Here is a 24,382-nt window from a genome sequence, read left to right on the forward strand (position 1 = left end):
CGTGTAGACCATAGTTCTAACAAGTAAAATTTCTCCCCATTTCATTAAAATATTCAATAAATTTTTTGAATATTACACATTTAGATTCAAACCTTTTCAGTTGTTTAATTTCTTGCTCCAATTCGATGAATGCCGAGCTATTGTGATGCATAAATGGAATATTGGAGTATCTAGATGCCCAATGGAGAAATGTGTTCAAAAGTTGGATGAGGTTGACTTTAATCTACGAGCATGGAATCGTCTTCATGTGGGTTTAGTGGAAGAACGAGTTTCTCAACTTCATCTGAAATTGGTTGCCATCCAACATGACAATGAAGCCGGGGTAGATCATGTGTTGTTTCAAGAACATCAATTGCAGTGTGACCTTCAATCAACCTTGGAAGTGGAATAATCGTATTGGATGCAAAAATAAAAGATTTTATGGCTTTGCGATGGGGATTCAAATTTAGCTTGCTTCCATTTTTTCAATTCCAGTTAAGAGGCGAAGAAGTATATCTATACCCTTACCCATGAGGATCGTGTTCTTGAGGGATTTGCAGATAGATATTCAGGGATTTGCAGATAGATGTTGTGGTATGTTCCCTGATATTGCCAGTGGTTTGACAGTTTCATGCGAGGGAAAATGCTCGGTTATTGGAGCCAATCTCAAAGATGGAGGTTAGAGTGGTTTTTTTTTTTAAGTCCCATGCTGATAAAGCCCCTCGCACGGATGGATTTCTATAAAAAAAAATTGAGATATAGTCGGGGTTGACATCACCAAGGCCGTGCAGGTTTTTTTCGGCAAAATAAAAATTAATTCAAAACCTCAATTCCACTCACTTTGTGTTGATTCATAACCTCAATTGCCTTTCAAATATTTGGGTTTTCCTCTTTTTTCGGAACAACTTAAACTTAATGTGGTTGTTTTGTTTGCCAAGATATTTTATTCCGCATTGACAACCAGTTGGCAGGTTGGAAAGCTAAAACCCTCTTTTTTGTGGGACGATAAAATATGTTTTTAACGAGCATTCAGTTATTTTGGATTCTTTCCTTTCGTATTCTAGGCATTATTTTGAAGACATTTGAACGAAGACTGAATTTTTTATGGAATGGTTGTGACCTGCATCAACATCTCCATATGATTTGATGGGATATCTTGTGCAAGCCATGTGTCTGCAAGAGGGTGTAGGTATTAGACACCTATTGGATCTTGGGCATGGAAAGGCATTGTATGGGGATGGAGGGCCATCAGATCTTATGTTATGTGTAATTTGTAAATGGCCATCTTATTAAGTTTTGGTCTGTGATAGGTGGCACTAAAAGAAATTACATCATTACTGGCGCGCCTCCTATGCAGCACCAGAAATGATGTAAGTTTATTAGTGCAAAATATGCTCGTGCCACTAAAAACATACGCTATACTGGAGTGGCATACATTGTCTCAGTATAATACTTTTACTGACGTGAAATATGTTTGCTCCAGTGAAGTAAACCTCTTTACTGGCACAAAATATGTTTGCACCAGTAAAGTTTGATGACTTGATAAACATGGCATTAAGAGATGACTTTTATGTCCACACTCCACAACAAAATGGAGTTGAGGCTAGCTTGACTAGGGTCATCCATGCTTCCATGAAGTATTCTTTTTTGGGTTGATGCTTTTAAAACTGTTGTGCATATTATTAAAGAGATTGCTCAGTGAAAATTTGAATAATAAGTCTCCCTTTGAAATTTTCTTTAAACGACTTCTACCATATGATTACATTAAGGGTTTTTTGTTGTACTTGCTATCCTCACCTGGTTCCTTATAATTAATGCTTTTAAGTTTTCACCAAAGACTAGAGCATGTATGAAAGAACTCTAGATGGAACCTGGTGACTTCAGACCTTTACGGCCCTCAAATACCCTATAGCTTTCCTAAGTGAGTTTTTTCCAGACGAAGAATCAAGCTCTTTTATCCAAGCTAAATCTAATTCTAAGTGGGAACAAGCCATCAAAGAGGAAATTAGTGATCTACTCAAGAACCAAACATGGACTTTGGTGACACTCAAGAAAAGTATTAACATAGTTGGATGCAAATGAATATATCGCATAAAGAGGCATGTTGAGGATTCTATTGCTAAATATAAGGCCAGACATGTTGCAAAAGGGTATAATTAGAAAGAAGCAATCAATTATTTTTAGACCTTTAGTCCAGTAAAAAGCCTACCATGCACAATCAGGATAATGCTTTCTATTGTCGTTAGTCATAATTGGATTATGCATCAGTTAGATGTAAATAATATCATCGAAAATATTAATTAAAACCGAAAATAAATATCATTGGTGATAGATTAAACATGACCATAATTATCATCATATTAATTTTGAAAAATTATATATGTTGACATAGCCGACAATAAATATCGTCAGCTATGTTCTTAAAACTGATGATAAATTATCGCCAACAAAAGAAATATAGATGACTATTTTTAACATCGGCTATGTTAGTTTCAATTTTTTTTTAAAAAAATGGATATAGCCAATGATAAAAATCTTCGGCTATATTAGTTTCAAAATTAAAAAAATTTAGAGATAGCCAATGATAAAAATCATTAGCTATAATTCTTATACCGATGATAAATTATCGTGGGCTATGTTAGTTTCAAAAATAAAATGGATATAGCTAACGATAAAAAATGTCGGCTATATTAGTTTCAAAATAAAAAAAAAGATGATTTACTAAATAAATTTTGTAAAAGTGAACCGACGAGAGCAGCACCCGGTTGGGCCGAGTCACAGCGAAAACAACATGCAACCATGTAAGCCAATACTCAAAGCCTACTGCATGTTATAGCCCAACACTCAAATTTAGGCCATAATAAAAGTGACTTTTTTTTAGAATAATAATAAAAGTGATAGTTAACGGTAGTCATAATTTACATGAACAATATATGTGTCCAAACATGTATTTTTACTGAAATATATCTTTAAGCATTTTGCCCCAAGATGTCCATCATATCATAATGATGCTCACCTGAAAGCACTATGAGAGAGAGAGAGAGATATGATATACATAACTATTCCTTTACATGCATTAACTGGCACCACATCAGATGCGAAAAGAGAACCGGCAAACAAATGGCCAATCCCATACCCACAAATACTGAAATGATTCCTCATATGTGCAATAGACTTCATATTACTTGCTCAAACAATAAGATTATTTAATCATAACAAAGAAAATTAAATACCAGAAGGCTACCTTATCAACTGGTTACTGCAATTTCATTACCTGGTGAACACTAAATCACAAATAACATAATCAAAGACAATTTTGAAATTTATGAAATACAAACTGCAATATTCACAAACGAATACACAAACCTAATTGGAATAAAGCTGCACATGATGTGGCCATCGTTGCCCATAGACATCTTTTTTATGATATTGCCTATTCCATGACCAGGGAACATCTGAGAAATAATCAAATATGAAGTCAGCCAACAAAGAGAAAAGGAAGAGAAATAACATTTGAAAATAGTCAATATAAATTTTCCAACATAGAAATCTCACATTGCAAGTGAAATTGTAGTTTATTCATACTATTTATGTCATACACAACATCAAAATTTGTCATTTTAAGTGTGGTTCTCACAAAATCAAAATCCTGCCTATCTCCTTTCAAATGGAACTCCTATGTAGTCGAAAGAACAATAAAATGAATAGCCAGTACATTGATTTAAGTGGGATCCAATATATAAGTTGGTTTGTTGAATTCAAACAATAAATTTTATAGTTCAATTTGAACTTCATATCATTATCAATATAATAAACTAAAGATACCTTGGATGAGAAGTCTGCATACTCCTGGTCTGATTCTCTTGGCAGTTGTTGGATGATAGGTGCCTTACCCCTTGTACCCAAGGTGAAATGAAATCATAGTTTTAGATTTGTGATGAGAAAATTGACACAATTAAAGTTTGCGTTGGACAAAAATCAATTGTCATATATACATTAAGAGAGTAATTTTAAGGGAGAGTTCTCTTTAAAGTTAAACTACATAATCATTACAGAGGCATAAGAGACATTTATAAAGATAATGGGTAAGATCTTAAAGCCAATACCCAAAGAAACACATTATATTAGCAATGGGAATTTACTGGGTTCAAAAGTCCATAAATAAAGTAATGAGAAAAAGCATTGTTACAACATTATCTATATTCACTAGGTTCAAAAGGCCATAAACATTACAATATTGCATTTTCTATATATCTGAAATAAACCTTCGCTATTTAGGGTGTAGAATTGCCTAGTAAAATTTCAATAGTTTTAAAGTTCTCACACATCCAAAAAAGAGTAATGATCAAGAAATAGAGTAATGAAAAAAAATCATTGTTACAATATCATTTCTACTCACTGGGTTCAAAAGTCCATAAACATTACAATAATGCATTTTCATAAATATATCTAAAATAAACCTTCACTATTTGGGGTGTAGAATTGCCTAGTAAAATTCTAATAGTTTTAAATTTCTCACACATCCATAAAAGAAATTCTTCATAAAATCAATAAAAATGTATCCCTGCTTCCAATTTTTATGCACTATGCAATCTCAACATTGTTCAATAAAGGATAGAGATTAACTTTCCATCATATACCTTCTAAAGTGATAAGACTGAACTTAAACAACAAAATTTGAAATCACACATAAGTTGAAAAACCACAAGAAGAACATGCACACAAGTCAACCATGAAATAACTCACCATCTCGTTGAAACATAATCAATATATGGTGGTTTGGATGACACTTATCTTGCCAAGCCAAAGTCAATAATTTTAATAACATTCTCAATTACAAGCAAGTTATTTACATAAACAAAGTTCAACAGATCATATAGTGATATAAACTTCAAACAGATGTAAGAAATGAAACTAAGAAAGAAATCATACAAAAAAAAAGGAACTTGCCAATAAAAATATGTTCACTTATATCAAAGTTCACCACACCTATAACCTTTTGTCAATAAACATCAACTAGAAACAAATCTTGCACAATGAAATCAATGTATTGAGAAAATAAAACACAAACATGCATAATCAATATGCACACTTCCTATTGTTTCAGTTTCTCCTTGATGATCCCATTAGCCTTTCTTCCAACTTTATTGAGAAACAATTCTGTTCTTTCAGTGTTGTAAAAATAGCTGTATATGGGGCTTCATTGTACTTACTTCCTTTAGAAAAAATAAAACAGAAAAGAAAATATATTAGATGTACTTTTTTCAGACCATATTCCTATAAGATAAACTATGAACTGATAAAAATTAAAGTGATAATAGAAAATACAAATATCATTTTATATCTAAATAAATTCATACATCAGACAAAAAACAAAGTGAAAAGATATATTGTCTACTACAATAATTAACAAATCAAGAATGAATGAATTAGGGAGAACTTTCATTTGTTTTGGAAGTTAGACTCCATTTCCAACAATATTATGAATTAGGGGCTATATTTTATGAGCTTGTGGAAAAAAGAAAACAGTTGTAAGAGAACCTTATTTCCAACACTATGAATGAGGGAGTATATCTTATTATGAGATATAGAAGTAAATTCATAAAAGAAAAACAACCAAAACAACTATCAAAATGTGCAAAGGATTTGAAGGTACCTTATAGAAATTCTAGATGGACTTCACTTGTTTGAGTAATAAAGTTTCTCATCTATTTAAAGACAATAAGTAGAATAATGGGTAATGATATTTAGCATCATTCTGCAAATGTTACAAAATAGTATGGTACATGACAAAACTAAAATAAATTATTAGACAAAGTCCCTAGCTTCTAAAATATCATTCACTAAAGTACAAGTTACAATGAGCTAAGAATGTTGATTAAAAAAAATACAATCAGCTAAGAATGCAAACATACTACAAACATTGCAAGCTACATAACATAGATAAGAACAACTACACATCATGCAAAACACCATGATATTGTTGAGGCCATTGATCATGCATACATTTTATATGTTTATTTATCTTATTCTATGCATGATCCAACGAAAAATAGCTTTAAAAACCTAGTTTTATCGTTAGTTTTGAGAAACCACATTGAAATTGAATTTATCAAAAAATTGCGTATTTCAAAGCTTACCTTGCATTTTTAGTGTTTTTATTAGTTTTAGATTTTCTTAATTATATTTTAATTAGGTTAGGTTTAAATTAGCCAATATTAATTAGTATAGGAAGTTTTGTATTTTTAGAAAAAGATGTTTTTCATAAGAGACCATGTTTTAGAAATTATAAAAAATCATTGAACTCTTTTTGAAAAATTTGTTTTAACCTAATTAGAGCATTATAATTACATCTTTTCCAGCAAGAGAAGACCTTTTTTTCCAGATTAGAGTTCACTCCCCTTGCTTCTTGCCTCCCTCTTCTCTCTCTCCCTTGCTCTCTCTCGCTCTTTTGCCGATTTCTTTCTCTCCTTGTTCTCCCCTTCTTCTTCTTCTTCCCCTTTTTCTTCAAGCTTCAAACCCTTTCATCGTCGGTAACTTATTCCTCTTCATCGGGGCAGCGTGGATGCAGCTGGATCAACCATCTTCTCTTCTCAACCCTTTCATCGCAGGTGATCCGTGACAGATCATTTCTTTCTCTCACTTTTTCACCGTAGATTTAGGTTTTGCATAGCATAATGCATTGCACCGCATATAGTTTTGTAGATCATCGTATCATCTGAATATTCATATAGGTTAGTTTATGTTTTGTATCTGAAAATAAAATAAAATAAAAATATATGTCATTGTGATAGTTTAGCCGTTTCTTGATTTAAACATTAGATAATTTGGATTTATGTAGATCGATAGCCGTAGATTAGATTTTTATTTTTTTATTTCGTTTCTTGATGCTTGGTTAGATCTAGATTAGTTCAGGTTAGATCTAGCTTAGAATAGATGGTTTCATGTTTTTCTGACATTCGGTGTGTTTTAGATCAAAGTAATAAAATAATTTTTTTTAGCCAAAATGCCTTCTTTTATCAAGTTATCGTTTTTGTTCTTTTTAGAATAGATTAGTTAAAGATAGTTGTTTTCCTTTATCAGTCAACTAATTAATTCTCTATTAATTCCAAAAATTATTTTTTTCAGACTTAGATTAGAAACTAATTAATAGTACTAAATTATCATTTTTAACTAGTTCTAATTGGTAGCCATGTTTTGACATATTATCTTTTAATGTTATTTTTTTATTCTTTTTAGTTATCGATCTTTATTCATGTCAATTCATGTGATGTTAGGTTGATTAGTGTGATGTCATCAATTGCATTTTAGTTGCTCTTTTGATGTTATGTTTTACACATTATTTCATTAGACTTATTGCAATAGTTATAACATGTTGCATTAGCCGGTTAATTCATAGGGTTGGTATCTCATTAATTGTTTAGTTAACATATTCTTTCCTGATTAACTTTTTCTTTTAGTAATTGATAGCACACGTTGCTGCACTTTATTAGTTAGCTTATTTTATTAATTGTTCATTTCATTAGTTGATATCATATTGCATTAGTTGTTAGTTCGTAGATTATTTCGTTTATATGTTTTAAGTATTCCAGATTTGATTAGTTCTATATTTACATTCAAGTAGCATCGTTAGTTTCCGAATTTGGTACTTAAGTTATTAGGTAGTTTCACTATTTCGTCTTTTAGTAAGTTGTGTCTAGTTAGTTAGATCTTGTTTTGCTGAATTTCTAATCAATTAAGTCTTAGATTTCATTTAGTTTTGTTTATTATTGCTGCATTTTGTGTTTTGATTCTTGCAGGTAAGCATTGGAACGTGCGGGAGAACCCTTTTTGTGCCCTAAAAGTACCTTCTGAGGTCCCCTCAAGCCCTCAAAAGTGCCCTCAAAGGGACCACAAAGTGATATGCAAATAAGAAAAGCAAAACAAGGGGACTACTAAGGACTGAAAGTACTGAAGACCTTTCTTTTAGTTTTAGAGTAGGATTTTTAATTCTTTTATTTATTAATTCGGTCTGTAATAAAACTATTTATTATTCTTTTGTTTAAGCTCTCTGCGTAGGACAACACTCTCTTGTTTATTTATTTAGTTAATTAATTCTTTTATTTTTAGCAGTAAAGCGTAGTATAGATTGTGTGTTGAATACAAAGTATTTATCGTTCCCTGAGATCGACCCGGACTACACCACTCATGCGAGCCAGTTTTTATTATTTGATGTCTGGCTTTCATACTTGTTTTCATTAAAAATATTGTTTTAAAAAGCATTTTCATAAAACTTACACCAAAGTTTTGGCGTTGTTGCCGGAGAACGATGAGTAATACGAGTATTCATTTTATTGCCACTGTTTGTTCACGCTTTGTAGGTTGCTAGTTTGCTTTATGTTTATTGTTTAGTTTGCTTAGTTTAATTTCTGTTCATTAACTAGGATTGTTTAGTTTCTTTTCTGCATTTAGGTTAGAACCACGTTGCTTGCAAACCCTAGATACCAACTTACCTTTCTTGCACGACCCACCGATTAGGATACCCTTAGAGGTGACTACGCACGATTGGTAACGTGCTCATAGTTTAATTTTTTGCAAAATATCTGTTGGGTGCAAGTGTGTGGTGTTTATTTATTTCCTGCTTTGTAGTTATTTTTCTTCTTTACCTGCTTTGTGGTTTGATGTGGTTTGGCCGCACTGCACGTTAGTTAGGTAGAAAGCATGTACTTAGGACGGTTGCTACACTGGTCTACCCTGAGGTGCATGCAAGGGCGACACTTGCTTGACCCCGAGCTTGTTTAGTTAGTTGAGGACCCCAAGTCCCTTATCAGGAGAGCCCCATGGCCCAAGATCAATAGTTGATCCGTCCTCTTAGGGAGTACTTCATGCCCAATACTTACACTCCCGCCTCCTGCATCACTAGACCTAATGTAAGAGCAAACCATTTTAAGATAAAGGCTAGTGTCATCCAAATGTTGTCATCCTTTTACGATCTTAGCAACGAAGACCCCTATCGCCATCTCGATGAGTTCCTCAAGATCTGCTCTACTGTGTATATCAATAATTTTGGGGATGACACATTGAGGTTGACGTTGTTCCTGTTCTTCCTCAAGGATAAAACCAAGCATTGGCTGAAGGCCCTCAATACTGTTCAGATTACTACTTGGGAACACATGCAGTGTGAGTTCCTTAAGAAGTATTTCTCAATTGGTAAGATGCATCAGTTTTGTAAAGCCATTACCATTTTTTCTTAGATTGAGGGAGAACAATTTCACGAGACTTGGGAGAGGATGAAAGATCTTCGCAAGTGCCCCCACCACAAGGTGCCCCATTGGCAACTGGTGCAGTACTTTTATGATGGCCTGACCGAGAAGGACAGACAAATGGATGATTCTTCGTGTGAAAGCACGTTCATGCTTAAGAGCGAGGATGAGGCATGAAAATTGTTCGATACACTGAACAAAAATGCCATGCACCATTCCCTATCTTCACGTATTGATAGGTCCACACATGTTCCTAGTGGTCCTAAGAAGGAAGGGATTTATGAAGTTGGGTCCGGACTTGATTTGCAAATCAAAGTGGACCAGTTGACCAAGAAAGTTGATCAATTACTGACCAACTCAACTTCGATAAATCAAGTAAGAAAAGTGTGTGAGCTATGCGCTAGCTCTGCACACTTTGTTTCTGAGTGTCCGACAACACCACTCTATCCTGAATTCGTTCAGGAGCAAGTGAATATTGCCTAAGGTTTCGCCAACCTGGTGCACGATCTATATGCACCCACCTATAACCCATGATGGTGAAATCATCCTAACTTCACATGGAGAAATCTACACGAGCCACCCCATATGCACTCCCAGACACAACACAGACAAGGTAACTTCTCACAAGGTTACCCGCGTCCCACACTTCCAAAGGCCCATCCCCAACTTAGCTTGCCTTTTTCTCAGGAGCCCACATCGAGCCCATCTTTTCAGAAGAAGTTCTTGAAACCTTCTCTGATATCAAGGTCACTCTCAGCTCTCATACGCAGTCGATAGCGAAGCTAGAGACTCAAATGAGATAATTGGCTAAAGCCTTGAGCAGGCGAAGCAAGAGAAGCCTCCCGAGTCAGTCTGTTGTCAACCCGAAGGGTAAGGAACCCATGTATCATGACTTGCACCTCACAGATTCCCACCATGAGCAGGTCAACTCTGTTATGTCCCTTCTGAGTAGGAAAGCATTCCACCCTATTCAAGAGTTGACTAACGAACCCACCGCCACATCCATTGCTCAGTCGATCTCCTCCACTAGGTCTAAGGAGAATGGGCAGGGCCCATAACCTATGCTTTCTTCATATATCCCCGCAGTCCCTTTTCCTCATGCCTTAGAAAAACATATTGACTTTTGCAAGAGGGGGCACACAACTGCTTCACATTAACCCTCCCTTGCCTGACACTGCTTATATTGATAGATGTTCGGTTCTTGGCTCTTCACCATTTGAGAATAGTCTCCACGTGGAGACTAAACTCCTTCCTTTCAGTCTAGAGAGTCATCGTAGGGTGCATATGGGTAGAGTTGGAGGAAACATAGTGCATAGTATTACAGATGACACTATTTTTCTTAGAACCCCTGATTGAGCATGACTTCACGTCCATTGATCTCATGGATGATGAAGGATCACCGGAGATCCGTCTGGCTGAAGACGTAAAACTTAGCACTTTATAAGAGGTAACCCATATTTGTGATGTACTATTAGTAGTCTTAGTAGTTTTTCTGTTTTTAGAAAGTTTTCTTCTTTCATGAGTTAGATGCCAAATTATGTATGTATTGCATTTTTGTATATTTTTATGAGTTGCATAACATTGAGACAAATGAAACCTCTGGAGACCCATTCACATGCCAAATCAGGTAAGGTTACACATTGTGGATCAAGTGACCTCCACTCTTTTCTCCTAGTTACTTGTGTTCTCATATGCATTCACTCAGTTTCATACAAGCATGAGGGAGTGCCACTGAGGACAGTGTCATTCAAGCATGGGGAGGGTGTAGTTTGCACACCCAGATTTTTCTGTCTTTATACTTATACTTTTGATGTCAACTCATAAAAATTGGGCTTTTAAGGAATGAGTTTGAACTTATATGATTACTTTGCAAAATCAAATATTTTTAGAGAATTTTTAAGCCCCACAAAAAATTCTTTTCGACACAGATCTAGAAAATCATGGTTGTTTATGTGGATTTCAAAAAAATGACGATAGATGCATGTTAGAGTCTATTTTGAATCATAAATATGAATATGAACAATTTTATTTTTTTGAAAAACTAAGCAAATGAACAAATTGAAAATATGAGCTCAAAAAGTGAAAAAAACATACGTTTAGTTGTTTGATCTCTTCGTACTCTCCAGTAGCTGGACTCAAACACAAGTTGAGGTGTTTGATTTCCATGTTGAAAAGGATAACAAAGGAAGTCACTTCTTTGTCTAAGTTAATATCTATGGCCTATTTTGTTCGAGCAAGTAGAGCCTGAGGGGTGTTTACACCTGGTGCTCTAAAGCCATCTGGTTTGGGAGTCACCGGCCTGAAAGCCCGTTACATGAACTTTATAGAGAGCATAATAGATGTTGACATTGCACATGACAGAGAAGCAGTCTATACTTAAACTATGAGAATTGAAGGTCGAGTGACTCGAGCAATTAAGTCTGAGGGATACTTTGTATCTGGTGCCCTAAGGTCGTCTGGCTTGAGAGTCATTGACCCAAAGCTCGTTACATAGGTCACGAAACTGAAAATTTGATATAGTGCTCAAGAAAAGAAAGAAAGAAAAAGTGTGCAAAATTGGTAATTAAGAAAAAGAAAAAGAAAAGATTGTAAAAGAAAAAGTTCATGGCTTAGATATAATTATTGAGAAAACCTATGCATAAAACATATGAGTGAGGATAAGTAAATAGTGACATGTATATATTTGATTTTCTAAGAATTAAGCATAAATGATTATGCTATTTAGAAAAGTGAAAGAAAATATTTTATTCGGTGGTGGCCTATGAAAGACTCTAATCATGTTTTGATAATATAATGGCACAAAATATTTGTTAAAATAAACTCCTTGATTGCCTAATGATTTTTGAAGTTGGTTATTGTTATGCATACATGATAAAGATGTTTGTGGGTAGCATCACTGCAAACCCTCACGAGACCTTACTCGTCCACTGGGATAACCCAGGGGTTGAAAGGGCTTATTGTATATGCTAAATACAACTGTGATTCCTATGAAAGTGAGTTAGATTTTTGTTTTGTTTTAAGTTTAGTACTTTTGCTTTTTTCTTCAGTTTGCTCGAGGACTAGCAAACGATAAGCATGGGGGTATTTGATCATGCATACATTTTACATATTTATTTATCTTATTCTATGCATGATCCAGTGAAAAATAGCTTTAAAAACCTAGTTTTATCATTAGTTTTGAGAAACCGCATTGAAATTGAATTTATCAAAAAATTACGTATTTTAAAGCTTACCCTACATTTTTAGTATTTTTATTAGTTTTAGATTTTCTTAATTATATTTTAATTAGGTTAGGTTTGAATTAGCCAATATTAATTAGTTTAGGAAGTTTTGTTTTTTTAGAAAAACATGTTTTTCATAAGAGACCCCATTTTGAAAATTATGAAAAATCTTTGGACTCTTTTTGAAAAATCTGTTTTAACCTAATTAGAGCATTATAAATACATCTTTTCCAGCAAGATGAGACATTTTTTTCCAGATTAGAGTTCACGCCCCTTGCTTCTTGCCTCCCTCTTCTCTCTCTCCCTTGCTCTCTCTCGCTCTTTTGTCGATTTCTTTCGCTTATTGTTCTCCCCTTCTTCTTCTTCTTCTCCTTTTTCTTCAAGCTTCGAACCCTTTCATCATCGATAACTTCTTCCTCTTCGTTGGAGCAACATGGATGTAGCTGGATCAACCATCTTCTCTTCTCAACTCTTCCATCAGAGTCGATCTCTGACAGATCATTTCTTTCTCTCGCTTTTTCACCGTAGATTTAGGTTTTGCATAGCATAATGCATTGCACCACATATAGTTTTGTAGATCATCGTATCATATGAATATTCATATAGGCTAGTTTATGTTTTGCATCTGAAAATAAAAGAAAAGAAAAATATATGTCATTGTGATAGTTTAGTCATTTCTTGATTTAAACATTAGATAATTTGGATTTGTATAGATCAATAGCCGTAGAATAGATTTTTATTTTTTTATTTCGTTTCTTGATGCTTGGTTAGATCTAGCTTAGAATAGATGGTTTCATGTTTTTCTGACATTCAGTGTGTTTTAGATCAAAGCAATAAAATAATTTTTTTTTTAGCCAATATGCCTTCCTTTATCAAGTTATCATTTTTGTTCTTTTTAGAATAGATTAGTTAAAGATAGTTGTTTTCCTTTATCTGTCAACTAATTAATTCTCTGTTAATTCCAGAAATTATTTTTTTAATAGTACTGAATTATCGTTTTTAACTAGTTCTAATTGATAGCCGTGTTTTGACATATTATCGCTTAATGTTATTTTTTTATTCTTTTTAGTCATCAATCTTTATTCACGTCAATTCATGTGTTGTTAGGTTGATTAGTGTGATGTCATCAACTGCATTTTAGTTGCTCTTTTAATGTTATGTTTTACACATGATTTCATTAGACTTATTGCAATAGTTATCGCATGTTGCATTAGCCGGTTAATTCATAGGGTTGGTATCTCATTAATTGTTTAGTTCTTGTATTCTTTCCTGATTAACGTTTTCTTTTAGTAATTGATAGCACACGTTGCTGCACTTTATTAGTTAGCTTATTTTATTAATTGTTCATTTCATTAGTTGATATCATATTGCATTAGTTGTTAGTTCATAGATTAATTCGTTTATACGTTTTAAGTATTCCAGATTTGATTAGTTCTATATTTATATTCAAGTAGCATCATTAGTTTTTGAATTTGGTACTTAAGTTGTTAGGTAGTTTTTCTATTTCGTCTTTTAGTAAGTTGGGTTTAGTTAGTTAGATCTTGTTTTGTTGAATTTCTAATCAATTAAGTCTTAGATTTCATTTAGTTTTGTTTGTTGTTGCTGCGTTTTGTGTTTTGATTCTTGCAGGAAAGCGTTGGAACGTGCGGGAGAACCCTTTTCGTGCCCTAAAAGTACCCTTTGAGGTCCCCTCAAGCCCTCAAAAGTGCCCTCAAAGAGCCTTAGAGGGACCGCAAAGTGATATGCAAATAAGAAAAGCAAAAGAAGGAGACTACTAAGGACTCAGAGTACTGAAGACCTTTCTTTTAGTTTTAGAGTAGGATTTTTAATTCTTTTATTTATTAATTGGGTCTATAATAAAACCATTTATTATTCTTTTGTTTAAGCTCTCTGCGTAGGGCAACACTCTTTTGTTTATTTATTTAGTTAATTAATTCTTTATTTTTGGCAATAAAGCGTAGTATAGATTGTGTGTTGAATACAAAGTATTTCTCGTTCCCTGAGATCAACCCAGACTCCACCACTCGTGTGAGCTAGTTTTTATTATTTGGTGTCTGACTTTCGCACTTATTTTCATTAAAAATATTATTTTAAAAAGCGTTTTCATAAAACTTACACCAGCCATCATACTTGGTGACATAGAAAGCTTAAAAATGGGCAAGTACCATTTTTACATAGTGATACAATATGGATCATGGATAGCCAAAGTAACCAACACCTTGACATGCATATTAAGATCAAATGAATTACAAGTTCCTTGGTATATTATAACATACAAAATCATAAGACACAATCCCAAATGAAATAGAGAAAACATTAATCTATTTATTTGTCTACAACCATAGAGAAAGTCTATGTTTTTAACCACCCTAAAGAGTAAAGACACCACAAGGTTCCTCAGTTCTTACCATACAACCTCTCATATCATGACAATGTACTTAAAAATTACTCCAATATTTGTTGTTAAATGCTTCAAGAGACAGAGATAAACTGAAATAAATGCATAAGCAAGAATCCAATGATGTTAAAATTAGGCAACTCCTAACTTTTCTCCACTAAAGGCAAGGAAAATTCAACACAATATTGTGGGACATCCTTCTTGATCAAAGTTGTATGAAGATCCCTTGCTTCTTCCAGTTGTAGTCCCCTTATAAAGAAAAAGGGAAAACAAGAAAAACCAAAATAAGTAATCAACCAAGAGCATACAAAGTGCCCATATTAATATAGGGCTAAATGAAATGAACAATATATAATTAGCGATATATGAAATGAACAATCTTCTATAGAAAAGAAAAAAATGGAAAACATGATTTTTTTCATCATACACCAATATCAATATTAGGATCCTGCATTAAAAATAAATTACAATCATAAAAATACAAAATCAGCTAATCACTCAAAACCGAACTAGATGCATTTTTTCAAAGGTCTTTAATTTACCTCTATAACTTATATTCACCCAAGAGCTCAGTAAAAATCTAACGAGAATGTTGTGTTGTCTAGTAAAGAAGCATAAACTTAAAAAACACACATTTTGTCATGATAATGCATTTCATTGCAGAAAAAAATTTGTTAAAAACAAAAAAAATTAACATCAACCATTCCGCAACACAGACTAGACACCCTCTAATGTAGGGCTCCTAAACATAGCCTAGGAAGAGGATTGATGATGATGATGTGGAGGAGGATAAAGCGGAGGATGAAGAATAAGAAAAAGAAAAAGAAAAAGAAGAGGAGGAGGAGGAGAAAGAAGAAGAAAAAGAATAGAGGATCTCACACGATCAATGGAAAAAAGGAGGAATAAGTGGTTCTACCTTGTAACTCCAATCGGTGTTGATAGCGCCAGGCAAGGGTGGAAAAAATAAAAAAGCCCACCAGATTCTCATGTCATTGAATAGTTGGGTCCTTTAATACACAATTTTTTGTCAATTAGAGGAGATAACAGAGGCAAGAGAGAAAAAGAGGAGCGTGAGAGAGAAAAAACTAAGTCAGAATGTCGTCTAGCATGCATTGGATTCACGATGGAACTAGGAGATGCTCATCGGAAGGAAGGGGGCTGGAAGATGCACTGTGTTGGAGTTCATGGCAAGAGAACACAAAACTATCAGGAAAAAGGAGAAACGAGGATGAAAAAAGAAAAGATAAGCGAGAGCCTTCTATGGCTTCCATCCCTCTTTTCAATTATGTGGCAATTAGTGATGGCTTGGGCAGTCACCATTAGGTATTTTTTGTGATGGCCTTGTGAGGGCATCACCAGTTACCAATTTTCGTTTAGTGCAACCTCCCACAACACTCCATTCTCAATCTCTTTGTATGGGAATGAATAAGGGCGGCTGGGTTGGTCGAAGTATGGCGAGGTGTGGCTGGGGCGAGCAAAAATCTGGGACATAACTTGGTGATGGGTGGCCAACAGGCGTTGCTCCCTCGGTGGCGGCAACGTTGTGGACTCTAGCGATGATGGCCTAGTGGTGGTGTGTGGACATAGCAAGGGAAGGGTTTTTTTTGGCACAACAAGAACAAGGGAAGGTTTTTTTTTTGGAAGAGAGAACGAGAGAAAATGAGAAAAAGGGAGGAAAAAAGAGAGAAGGCTCGAGAGAGAGAAAGGTCAACTAATTTAGTTTGAAAATAAAAAAATATGGATATAACCGATGATAATGTATCATCGGGATAAGGAACCCAGCCTGATTTTTATCGTCGGCTATATTAGTTTCATTGGCCTTGGACATAGCCGATAATAAAAATCATCGGCCATATTTTCTTATACCGACAATAATTTATCGTCGGCTATATTAGTTTCATTGGCCTTGGACATAGCCGATAATAAAAATCATCGGCCATATTTTCTTATACCGACGATAATTTATCGTCTGCTATATTAGTTTCAAAATTAAAAATAAAAAATAAAAATTGGACATAGCCGACGATAAAAATCATCGGCTATATTTCTTATATCGATGATAACGCGTCATCAGCTATATTAGTTTCAAAATGAAAAACAAAAAAATAAAAAATGGACATAGCTGACGATAAAAATGATCGGATATATTTCTTATACCGACGATAATTTATCATCAGTTATATTAGTTTCAAAATAAAAAAACAAAAACAAAAATTGGACATAACCAACGATAAAAATCATCAGCTATATTTTTATATTGATGATAATTTATTGTCGGTTAAGTTAGTTTGAAAAAAAAAAGAAACAAAAATTGGACATCATCGATGATAAAAATCATAGGCTCTATTTCTTATACCAATGATAATTTATTGTCGGTTATGTTAGTTTCAAAATAAAAAAACAAAAATTGGATATAGTCGACGATAAAAACCATTGGCTATATTTCTTATATCGACGATAATTTATCATCGGCTATACTAGTTTCAAAATTTAAAAAAAATGAATATAGCTAATGATTAAAATCATCGACTATATACCTTATACCAATGATAAATTATCGTCGGTTATGTCAGTTTAAAACTAATGATAAATATCGTCAGCTATATGATTTTAAGCCGATAATAATTATCATTGACTATTGATTAAAATTGATAATAATTATTGTCATGTGATTATTGGCGATGAATAATTATCATCATAATTATAAACAATATTTGATGATGATTAATTATTGTCGTAATTTAAACTCGACGATTTCGTGTCTTCCTATTCATATTATTGACCGGATAAGAGTGACGATAAAATATCGCCGGCAGTAGATGGTTTTACTACAACAACAACTACGCCTTCATCCCAAACAATTGGGGGTCGGCGATATGAACCAAAAAAGAAAATCATTCTGGGTCTTCCACATTTTCTTGGTTTTACTAAGACATAAAATATTGGTGAGATTAAATTAATATTAATGCCGATAATTTATAGTTAATATTTTCTTGGTCGGTCATGACCTGTTTTCTTGTAGTGTTCCGAATTAGTGTAATTGAAGATGCTAGTAAATGAATTGGGAGTCAAATTGAAACAAATACCTACCCCATGGTGTGACAATTTAGAAGCTACATATCTTGCTGTCCAGTTTTCATGCTTCCACAAAATATATTGAAATTGACTTTCATTTTTTTTTGTAAGAGTTACAAATTGAGAACTTGAAATAAAGTTTGTTCCGTCAGATGAGCAACTAGCAGATATATTTATTAAGCCTCTTCTTTGCCCATGTTTTTGCTTCATAAGAGACAAGCTCAATCTCCATGATATGAAGGTTGGCTTGAGGGGCATGTTAAAGAGCTGGATCCTGATCCAGGTTCAATGAATATCAAATTGTCAACATATCAGGAGTCTCGAGTCCTGATATGCATCAATGTTTGTGAAGAAGCTTTTTACGGTGAATAGGAGTCTAACGTGAGAAGCATGTATAAGTTGGGTTCTATTAGGATCTTGTTCTCCTTCTCCTTGTAAAACTCTTCTTGAGAGGCCTTAACATTGTAACTTTCTCATTATAAATATATCAGGACTCTCTCTCTCTCTCTCTCTCTCTCTCAAACGTGAGAGTGAATGGAGAGTCTTTATCAAAAAACTAAGCATATCCGCTTTCCTTCAAAATTTTTTTAAAAAATCCTGCAAAAAAAAAAAAAAACTAAGCATATCCGCTTCCGCTTATCTTGTTATCTATCTCATCCCAACTCTTAATTCTGTTTTTAGACGTCTCCTACTTTTATGGATCTCCCACACGAACCCAAACACTAATTAGTTTTGACAAGTCAGCTTGTGACTCCAGTCTCACAATGTGACTAGTACATGTAGTCTCCTTAATGAGAAGATTTTTTTTTTCTAATGAATAACAATAATTCATTGCCCTAAACTTATTTAAGCATCGCAAAACTTCCTTCTTACTTACGTTTAACTCTTCGTCTTCTTCCTTCTCTTCTTTTTGTTCTTTCTGTTCTTTGTTGGTGTCACTGTCAATAGTTTTCTGTTGCCAAACTTCAATGGCTTTCATAATGGCTAAGTTGGTGAATTATAAGATATGCTCAGTGTTTGTGTTATGCCTTCTTGCTCAAGGGCTAGCAGAAGAACATGTACCCATAACAATCACTGTCAAAGGGGTGAATAGCATTGCAGAGACCTATGATAACTTCATATGTGCAACTTTGGATTGGTGGCCTCCCAACAAGTGCTACTACAATCAATGTCCATGGGGAAGAGCATCTATTCTGAATTTGGTTAGTCTTTTGCTCTTGTTTGGCCTTCTTTATTTTTGTTCCTTGCTGGTGTACTTGTTGAGAACCTGTGGCAAGCCAAGCTGGCTTGGTTACGGCCGACTTAGGCGATTCATAGATGGATCCAGCTTCGTCACCCACGTCTTGGCTCACGAGCCATGTGACTCGAGTAACGAGTTTGACCAAAGTCTGTTCTTAGATTTCAACTTTTGGTTAGGCTCTGCAAATTTCATAGTTTATGCGGTGTACTTTAATGGTACTAATACTGCCTTTGTTTATTCAAGTGTTGCTTTCTATTTTGTTTTTTTATTCTCGATGATCAACTTCATATCTTATGTATATGCTTCTGTTCTTTTTTTCTTGTTCTTCGATGACTACAAAGTCTCATTTCTTTATTCTGTGAATTGTTTACTATAGTATTCAAGAAAACTTGGCTATCAATTTATCTAACTTTTCTGGTTGATTGAATTACATTATTGCTCATAAGCTCTTAAGTTTCTATTTTAGAGAGATGTTTATTTTTTGTTGTTTTGTACTTTGCTTTCTTATGGATAATGAATCGGGTGTATGGTTTACGATGCCTGATGGTGAGGGGTGGTGCTTGGTAAGATGGTGGAACCCCGTCGTACCCAGGATCAGTTTCTGCTATGATCACATTGGTGGCTTGCTTGGTGGGTGTCCTTTGCGAGCTAGGGCATTCACCCAGGGTTTACTATCTAGGAGGTGGTGGGGTAATTAAGCGACCCTGTTCTTAGGGAAGTTCATTTTCATTAAAAAAAAGGTGGATGGTTGATGTTCAAATCTTTCCTAAATTAAAATAAAAAAAAGTTAAGATTCTCAGCTTTTCTTAACATATCAAGTTCCAAGATCGACTGCCGCTACTCTTTTCCAGGTTTCTCTGCTTTCATGTTGATCAACCTAGTATGTGATTAATGACTAAATCCTTTGCTTACTGCAGTAGAATGTAAAGAACTCGGAGTTGTTTCTTTACCACTGCTTCCTATTGCTTACATAATGCTTGATAGATGTCAAATCTACAGAATGTTTAAGCTGCTGTTATACTATCTATAATTAGCCATGGATGACAATTGTCACATGTCAAATTTTTTTGGTTTTTTTTTTTTGTGTGAAATGTAAATGTTCTTAATGTTTAATTGATAATTTCATTTGCAGAATATGCAAAACCCAACTCTTTCCAAGGCCATTAAAGGTAAATATGCTACATCTCAAGTACATTGAATATGATTAGTCTATAGTTTGTGAATTAGTTTGCTGAATGATTTGTGGCATCCCATCAATCATGACCAAGTTCATGGATTGCATTTCACTTTGAAGCATTACCAAGTTTTCAATGCTGATAGAAACAGTGGTGCCCATGAGTTTTCCAGTTTGCCTCAAATTCTTAGACTCGAACAGTAGTTTGGGGCACAAGGAATTCCATTTAGTATAACTGGTTCTTTGATGATGCCAGTTCTTTAAGCTGAATACCTTCTTTCAGAGCTGGTTCAAAATTTTCTTGGCACGGAATTTGATAGTAACTTGTTGGCTTGCTTCTCAGATGACAAGTTGTTGACTTGAGGGTGCTGGTTTGTTTTTTGGTTTAATTATGGCAGCCTTTAATCCTTTGAGGATCAGAATTGGAGGTTCACTACAAGACCAAGTTGTTTATAAAATTGGAAAGCATGGTAGGCACTGCCATCACTTTAGGAAGACCAAAGATGGGTTGTTTGGATTCTCCAAAGGCTGCCTTTCAATGAAGAGATGGGATGAAGTCAACCATTTATTCAATGAAACAGGGTACAAGTCTTCACTTTTTCATATTTCCATGTCTTTGCTTGTTAATCTTAGCAAAATTGAACTATGTTTGCTTTCTGAGAGTGAAATAAGATCCTGTATTGAGTGGTTTGAAGCCATGAGTCAAGCCAATTTTATCAAAAAAAAATTAAAGATGCCCGTTTTATCAATTTCTATGCCACAAAGTAACACTGGCTTGATCAAGTGGCTAATCGACCAACATGCTGCTTAGCTGCAGACCAAATTTTCTAACTGGTTGTCTTCAGTAGGAAAAATACAGAATCTGATAAATATATAATAGATCATTTTGACTGGGAATGCAAAATTTAAACCAACCAAATCAGTGTGCTTATCTATGAAACGTTGCCACTTTGTAATGTCAACCATTGACTTGATCAATCAACCAGTCCAAGAGGAATCAGCTTCTCTAACAAGCTATATCACATAGATATGACTGTGGGTACGGGGACACTGCCATTTTTATGAGTTTTCAATAGTGACCAGTATAGAAGGAGACATGATAGAGAGAGGCCGAAATGGAGTATCCATATGACAAATGAAATTCTATAATAAAATTAAGTTTTGCCTAGAAGGTTAAAAGCATGTTAGTTAATGCTCAAATATAAATATTTTCTATTTTATCAGTTAAGATTCACAGCTTAATCTATGAGTTTTATCTGTTCATATAATGCCTAATAACTGTGGCCAGAGATACAGTTCTTGAGTTGAGTCATTTCTCAAATGAGACTCAGACTACTTGGGTCATTTTTTGTATGTCCACTATCAGTTCAATTAAAGACTAGATGATTCAGCCGTGAAGTTGTGAACATGGATACATACCATCAGTATTTATCTGGTTAACCTGCCTGTGCCAGCTTGATTCTAAGCTCAATTTGTTATTAATCCCATAATTGTGTGATTTACCAAGTCTTTAAACTCTGATCTTACTAAATACTTATTGTTTTTTAAAATACATGACCATTAAGCCATATCATTTCAGGGCCATCATAACATTTGGCCTTAATGCACTCACTGGAAGGCGAAAAACCTCTGACGGTCTCTGGAGTGGTGCATGGGACTCCTCAAATGCTCATGATTTTATAAGCTACACAGTTTCCAAAGGATACAATGTCGATTCCTGGGAGTTTGGTATTGCATATTTCTAAGCACTACAATCAAATTCTACTTGTTGTCTTTATCTAATTTATGTCATAAGCAGGAAATGAACTGAGTGGAAGTGGAGTGTCAGCAAGGATAGATGGAAAACAATATGGCAAAGACTTGATCACCCTCAAGTCTATTCTGAATGGCTTATACAAAGATTTCTCGACAAATACATTACTGTTAGCCCCAGGAGGTTTCTTTGATCAGCAGTGGTATGCACAACTCCTTGAGACCTCAGGACAGGGAGTTGTAGATGTATTAACACATCATATTTACAATCTTGGAGCAGGTCAGAATGACATTTAGCCCCTTTTTATTTATATCATGTTTAGTTCTTGATTAGACTGTCTAAGTCCAAGTCAAGTAAGTTACAATTGGTCACTCAGCTAAGTTTTGAATTCTAGACTTAATGACATTGGACTTAGCTTTTGTGACTCACTGAGGTAAAGACTGGTTCGTCAAGCTGTAAATACATAACCACAGGCTCTTTTGTGTTAAATGGTTATATTTACAATCTACATCAGAATAAAATGAGTTTTATTTGCTTCCAAACACAAGGGAGCAGTTGAATGTGAAGACTTGACATTAATGACTGGTCTGAGTCATGAACGAAGACTATTCCTCAAATGTCTAACTTTTGATCCTTAAGTTAGTCACTGATATTTTGGAGTCTCAAAAGCCCTTTTTCTTTCAGGTGTTGATCCAGATCTCAAGAGAAAGATTTTAGATCCCTTCTTTCTAAGTGAGATAGCTCAAACCTTCAAAGACCTCCAGCTCACCATTCAAGATTTTGGCCCATGGTCATCTGCTTGGGTTAGTGAATCAGGTGGTGCCTACAACAGTGGCGGACGTCTTGTCTCCAACACATTCATAAATAGTTTTTGGTGAGTCTTTCTTCATTACAAGATTTGATCTATTTTTCAATCAATAACAATTTTTAATATAGGTAAAGAATTCTTGGTGTGGTTTGTTGCATCAAGTTGTTTAAAGAATAGTACAAAAGCTACCTATTTAAGAGTGCTGATTTAGAAATTTTAACTTCAAATCTAATTTGTCTTTTTTTTTTAAATGTACTGGTTTTCTACTTAGGTACTGAACAATTCTTAGGAACATGCTACTTTTATAAAAATAATTAATTCTAGAAGAGAATAAGGTTAATTTTATAAGGACTTTGTTAAAAAAAAATTAATTAACTATTTAACTTCTTTTCTGATCATATTAAAAAGCATTTTCTTATCCATGGTAATACTTGAGTTCTTAACAGTTGCCTTCTGTTTCGTTGACAAGTTGTATAACTGTTGCTTGGTTCTGTTTTAGGTACTTGGATCAACTTGGCATGTCATCAACATATGATACAAAGGCTTACTGTAGACAAGCCTTGATTGGTGGAAATTATGCACTTCTCAATACTACAACATTTGTGCCAAACCCAGATTACTATAGGCATGAATTATATTCTTTTTTTTTATATGTGATTCTTTGGTGATACTCTCGTATTAATCAATCACCTTACAAAATTCATTTGAGGCTTTTTGAAAATTCATCATAATTCAACGAATGGGTCTCATTGAATACTAAGAACTTCAAAATGTTCAATTTTTCTTTCACCTTTTTTGTTCATTAATGATTTGAGTAACTGATCTAGTGTTAAGTGCTTTCTGGTTTTCTGCAGTGCACTTCTTTGGCACAGATTAATGGGGAAAAAGGTTCTTGAAACCAACATTGATGGGTCTCCATACCTAAGAGCATATGCCCACTGCTCCAAGAATACAGTATGACACTCATCTTATTATCAAATCAGATATCATTACCTTCCAATATCTTCAATTCTAAACTCCCACCCTACATGTTTTTAACTTGAGTAAAATCAACCATCGATCTTATGCAACTAAATCATGTCTGCTTTGTTGCAGGCGGGTATAACACTACTAGTCAATTTGAGCAACACAACCATGTTCCACATCACAGTGCAAGAAGATATGAATTTGGTTCCGATCAAAGAATTGGGAGAGACTTCACAGAGAGAGGAGTACAAGCTAACTCCAAAAGGTGGAAATCTCACAAGCCAAACTATGCTTCTTAATGGCAGACCACTGGAGCTTGCAGAAGATGGAGACATTCCTTCTTTAACACCCACTGTTGTTGATGGGAACACTCCAATAACCATTGATCCTTTATCAATAGCCTTCGTCACCTTGAAAGATTTTGTGGCCCCAGCATGTGCCTGACCATTGGAAGCATGAACCAGTGACAAGCACTGGACTTCTAATCATTTGGAACAAAGAGACAGGAAACTGTCCTTAAGTGGTG

General features: G+C 34.4%; 1 protein-coding gene across 1 annotated transcript; it reads left to right on the forward strand.

Moving 5' to 3' along the window:
* The first annotated feature begins 509 nt into the window (after positions 1 to 509).
* On the forward strand, positions 510 to 24,382 carry LOC149830057 (heparanase-like protein 2). Its single transcript, XM_090015364.1, has 10 exons — positions 510 to 657; positions 18,864 to 19,117; positions 20,288 to 20,324; positions 20,728 to 20,911; positions 21,909 to 22,057; positions 22,128 to 22,361; positions 22,767 to 22,956; positions 23,390 to 23,515; positions 23,745 to 23,844; positions 23,986 to 24,382. Exons 1-10 carry the CDS (start codon positions 510 to 512, stop codon positions 24,298 to 24,300), a joined length of 1,737 nt encoding a protein of 578 aa, XP_089871490.1. The 3' UTR covers positions 24,301 to 24,382.

Source organism: Nuphar pumila, chromosome 8 (assembly GCF_984573655.1).
Source record: "Nuphar pumila chromosome 8, dmNupPumi1.hap1.1, whole genome shotgun sequence".
Classification (NCBI taxonomy): Eukaryota; Viridiplantae; Streptophyta; class Magnoliopsida; order Nymphaeales; family Nymphaeaceae; genus Nuphar; species Nuphar pumila.

Coding starts and splice junctions, on each gene's coding strand:
- LOC149830057 (XM_090015364.1), top strand. CDS start 510: ATGAGGATCGTGTTCTTGAGGGATTTGCAGATAGATATTCAGGGATTT. Junction 658..18,863: donor AGCCAATCTCAAAGATGGAG/GTTAGAGTGGTT, acceptor CACTGTCAATAG/TTTTCTGTTGCCAAACTTCA. Junction 20,325..20,727: donor TCTTTCCAAGGCCATTAAAG/GTAAATATGCTA, acceptor TAATTATGGCAG/CCTTTAATCCTTTGAGGATC.